Here is a 5319-nt window from a genome sequence, read left to right as displayed (position 1 = left end):
TGGCTCCATCGAGCTGTGCCTGCGCGCTGCGGCAGCAAGCACATGCCGCTGATCGGCAGGAAGCTGTTTGTCCTGGGCGCAATTGGACTTGGGTACAAGCCGCGATCACGTTCAAGCTTCACAGATACGCACAGGGACATTGCTGCTGGAATCCAGTGAATACCAAGCACAGACGAGACGACCATGTCGCCCGGTGGCCTGGCGTATCGTTCGTTCGTATTTTCTGACACTTAATTCAAAGCACCAAGCACCAATCGAACAGCAGGTGTACTGAGTCACTCTCAAGTTTTCTGAAACGAGGCTCTTACAGTCTTTCAGTTGTAGTAGTGGCAAAGCAACTACGGAACATGAATTCAACGCTGTTCATTTGCAGGATACGGCAAGTAAACAGCACAATCAACTAATTCCCAGCAGCAATCACGCAAACCCACCGAGCTAGCTCTTACTGATAAGAAAGCCGAAGAAAATCTCATTGTCTTATACCCAAGAAATACACATCTACAGCTAAGTACAGCGAGAAGAAGAAGAAATGGGGAAAACAATCCAGCTTAATTAAGCGAGTTACCACCACAACCAATCATCATCGCCGGCGAGGAGGGTCCGGAGAGCCTCCCCGGAATGACTCCCAGAACACAGGCCAATTGCGGCGGGCCTCGTTCCAGCCAAGCAAGGAGCCCTCCCTGGCGGGGTCCCAGCTGGCGGACACGATGCCGTAGCTCACGCCGGCCAGCGCGGCCCCGAAGAAGACGAAGGACAGGCCGTAGGGGATGAAGCTGGGCACGTCCACCTTGGCCACCTTCTTCAGGTAGTAGAACGCCGGGAAGAAGGCCAGTCCCAGCGCCAGCGGGAGCCCCACCGACGCCCCCACCCGCCGCATCATACGGTTCGTCACCACCTCCGGGATTGCCACGTCCCTCTCATCCTCTTCATCCTCATCCTCCTCGTCGTCGGCCAAGTCTTCTTGGTCCGCGGGGAGAAGCTGCTGATCCTTCTTCTTGTCGCCGCGCCGCCTGCTCTTCTTCCCGGGCCGGCCGATGGTGATGACCTTGGGCTCCGCTCCGTCGTCGCTGCTGGAGTTCTTGTTCCTGCGGGCGTGCAGCGGGAGCGCGCGGCTGCGGGAAGTGGCTGCCCCATGGAGGCGGAAGATGGAAGTGGAGCTGCAGGAGAAGGCAACGGCGGCATGCGCGCGCGGCGCAGAGAGCGGCAGCTCCATGGCGAGAGCTAGCTAGGAGGACATCTTATCTCTAATCTGCGCGGGGACGGAGATGGACGGCCTACACTCCCCAGTTCAGCTTGTGAAAAACAAAAATCCCTTTTACACGAACGGTATTTTTTGTCTAGAATATATAAACGGTTTAATTTCTAAAGAAGCTTATATTGTTAAAAGAGCCACAGTAATATTTATCAAATCTAGTTCTCGTGCACAAACAACCACACTTGTTAATTTTATCCAACCTCTTTTGGAACTACATATATAGTACTACCTATGTCGATAAAAAGATATCACATGTTTGTCTAAATTTAGATTTATTTAGACATTATTTATGGTATAGTTATATTTAAATTTAGATGAATTTCTTGTCCGTCTCATAGCGAACTAAGGGACGGAGAGACAAGGATTTCACACAACCACAAAAGCTAGGAAAATTCAAACTATTTGAAAAACAATTTCAGAAATTAGGAAATACAGAGTAATTTGACGGCAAAGAAATAGAATGACCTCTAACATCATAAAATGGAAAACAATAAATTTAGCAACAATTATTGGAATATCCATATGAAACATAAAAAACTATTTTCAAGAGGGTTTTGAACGGTCTCGTTTGAGAATGCCTCTTAGTTTTCCTGATCAGAAGCGTGAGTCAGTGCAGCTACTTGAAGCCACCAGCGCATACACGCATTGGAAGGCACGTTGGCAGCCAGTAGCGGTGGACCAAGGGTGGCAGTGATGTGGCCCGAAGGCGACGCACCCACTTGGCATAACTTTCTTTTCTATTTGTTGTCTTTAATTGCAGGGATTAAAGAAGATGATGAAGATGATCAAGATTTCATGAAGAAACTAGTTCATAGTTTAGCCATGCTATCATATTTGTAATTTTTTTACATTCCTTTTCATTTCTTTTTAATTTCTGTAAAGTGTTGTAATATTTATAATTCTATTTGAGAATATTGTAAATTAACAATGTATCTTGTGTGATTATCAATAAAGCTCAAGTTTTCCTTAATGAGCTTTAAATATATTTGATGTATTATTTATACACTTGTATTTCTATTTATTTGATAAATGATCTTAATTTGAATTATAACATGATCAAGTGATGTTTTAATTTTGAAATTCAAACATACTTAGTTGAATTCAATCATGCAACTTAAATTTGAGATGTACTATTCCCCTCTCTTCTCGAAAACCCTAACTCAGTGAAGTTAGGTCCAAGTCTATCGCACTCTCGAAACCCTACCCCTGTAAGGTGTCGAGAGAGAAACTTGTCCCCCTTCGATGCAGTTTTCTTTAAAAAGCGCGAAATTTCCCCAGATTTTACGATGCAATGCACATCCTTTTCTAAATTCTACCCCTCGATCGTCTCTAAACCTGGGACATTACATCAAGTGCTTTAGTGATACTATTCTTCATCCGGAATGGTGGGTTATTCATCTTCAGGGGTAATGTGCTTGGCGAAAGGTGCGGGCGTTGTCCAACTCCTTGCGGGTCTTGTACAGCATGAAGTCCAGGTATGCGACATAGTGGTTCATCTCTGGGTGTGGTGGCATGGTTATTGGCCTTCCCATGGGATCATGTCTTGGGTAGTAAACAAAGCGAGTGTTCTTGAGCTTGTTCACATTCTGTCCACACAGACGGGCAATTGCTTCTTGCATGGCTTGGGTCATTCCTTCCTTCCAGATGGTTTCCCAAATTGGGGCTCCAAGCTTTCCTCTCAGATCTATAGTGACTTCCCATTGAGGTTGTCTTCCCGACTGATTATTGAGGGCACTCCAAAGAACTCGGGATACGGGCGTCCTAGATATTCAACCAGTTGTTTCAAATCCTTCTCGAACATTAGGTCTCCTCCGTGGCCAAGCTGATAGTGTCGAGGGTACTCCTCGCCAATGCCCTCCGATAGGGGCTTAGGGTTGATGGAATCCTGCAGGCTGACACGAGACATCGGTTCACAGACAAGCGGGGAGAGCAATTTACCCAGGTTCGGGGCCCTCGATGAGGTAAAACCCTTACGTCCTGCCTGTCTGTTCTTTGATTATGATGATAATGGGTTACAATGGGGTGCCGAATAGTTCGGCTGAGATCTAGTCGAGATTGCTATTGCTAGGGTTACCTAGCTCTAAGCTTTTGCTGGCTAAGATTGCTAAGATTGATCGTGTCCCTCGGTAGCCCCTCTCCTGGCCTTTATATAGGAGGCCAGGTCTCAAGAGGCCTAATCGAGTACGACTAGGTTTACAGTAGTTTTAGATCTGATCTTTCCTTGTTCGTTCGCTTCCTTGTCTTGCCCGTCAAGGAACCTTCTGGTGCGCCGACCTAGTGGCCCATCTTGTCTTCAGGTGTCTTCATGGGCCTCCAACTAGTCAATACCGGATAGGGCAAAGCTGGTTACTCGAAGGGTAATGCCCACGTCAGTAGCCCCCGAGTGTCTAGCCGAAGATAATTCGGGTAGAGACTAATGCATGTCTTCTCTTGATGTTCTTCTCCTTCATTGTCCTTGTTCATCTTGAATCTACTTCATCTTCTTTTATCGGGTGCGCGTCAGCGCTCCCGATGGGAGTAGCCCCCGAGTCTAGGTATGGATGCTTGCAATCCGTGCGTAGACTCAAGTTGTAGTACTCGAATAATCTCCTCTGCCGAGTTTTTCGCAGGTCTTCATAGGTCATTCGATATACTTTCTTTACGCAAAGGATAATGAGTAACGTGCCCAACTTTTGTCGGTTAACTGCCGATGGCAAAACAACGTTACCCTACACAGAATCAAGTCCCCGGGCATGATCCTGGAGTGCAAAAAACTTTTATCGGGTGTGCACCGCGCCCTCCCGATGGGAGTAATTGTCGAGTCTGGGTGCAGACTCAAACCTTCTTCCTTCGACTGCTTATTCTGTCGAGTCTTCATTTTATCGGGTGCGCGTCAGCGCTCCCGATGGGAGTAAGCCCCCGAGTCTAGGTTCGGATGCTTGTAATCCGTGCGTAGACTCAAGTCCTTCATCCGATGACTTTTCATGTTTCCTTCGAGTGCCTCTAGTTTTTTTTATGACGTCACTGTTGACGTGTAACTGCTGTGGGCTGATTGACAGGTCTTGACCTGACGGGCTTGCCCTAGCTCTGTGAGATCAGTTTTTTAGGGCTTGACCACTGCACGCGTAGCGATCGAGGTGACTCCTCGATTTTCGCACAATCGTGGGAATAGTGGGCCGCCGGTTCCACCCCTTCTTTTAGCGCCACGTGCTTTCACAGTTCTTAACCTCTCCTCAAAATCTCCAAAGGGCAAAAATCCCCAATCTCTTCCACAGCTTCCGCAGCATCTCCTCATTCTTCCCCTTCTTCCTTTCTTTACCGCTACTGCGCCACCACCACTGCTATTGCAACCAGATCTCGCAATGGTGAAGAAGAAGAATCTTGCCGCCGCCGGTAGTTCCACCAGCGGAGGTGCCGCCGCCAAGTCCTCCTCTTCTCTTCCGAAGGGGAGTGCCCCAAGCGCTCCTCCTCCAGCTCCGGTACCACCAGCGCCGTCGAACTCAACCGTCAAGCCTGGAGATTGGGTGGCATCAACCATCACCAAGCGTGACGAGAAGAGATCCCGAAGCCTAGGATTGATATCCTCTGATGTGGGAGACGTAATCCTTCCAGGTGCGATTTCTCGGCCTGATCCCCCTGCTGGCTTTACTGTGATGTTCTTATCTTTCCTTCATCGAGGCCTTTCGCTCCCTGCTCATGGGTTCCTCCTCCATCTCTTGCGAACGTACGAAATCCAACTATGGCAACTTACCCCCAACTCAATCCTTCATGTTGCTGTATTCATCACCCTTTGCGAGGCATTTCTGGGTATCGAGCCTCATTTTGGTCTATGGAAAAAGATCTTCTATGTAAAGAGATACAGCAGTAGTAATGGGTACTTCGTCACCGGAGGAGTAGGGTTTGTCGCTCGCTCGGAGGTCAATTACTTTAATTTCCCAATGAGAGAGTCCGTGCAAGGGTGGAGGTTGAAATGGTTTTATGTCAAGGACTCCCTGTCACCCGAGTCTCGGCTTCCTTGCTATGCCGATGTTTCCGAAGCCAAACCCAAGAACTCTTGGAAGAATATTCTCTCACCCGATGAAAGA

General features: G+C 48.0%; 1 protein-coding gene across 1 annotated transcript; it reads right to left on the bottom strand.

Annotated features, from left to right (window-relative positions):
• Positions 1-256: 256 nt before the first annotated feature.
• LOC124695897 (protein PAM68, chloroplastic-like) lies at positions 257-1273 on the bottom strand. Its single transcript, XM_047228702.1, has one exon. It carries the CDS (start codon positions 1211-1213, stop codon positions 581-583), a length of 633 nt encoding a protein of 210 aa, XP_047084658.1. The 5' UTR covers positions 1214-1273; the 3' UTR covers positions 257-580.
• Between the last annotated feature and the right edge of the window lie 4046 nt (positions 1274-5319).

Source organism: Lolium rigidum, chromosome 3, assembly GCF_022539505.1.
Source record: "Lolium rigidum isolate FL_2022 chromosome 3, APGP_CSIRO_Lrig_0.1, whole genome shotgun sequence".
NCBI classification, from domain to species: Eukaryota; Viridiplantae; Streptophyta; class Magnoliopsida; order Poales; family Poaceae; genus Lolium; species Lolium rigidum.
Note: the sequence above shows the minus strand (reverse complement) of the source record. Positions and strands in the feature narration are given on the sequence as shown.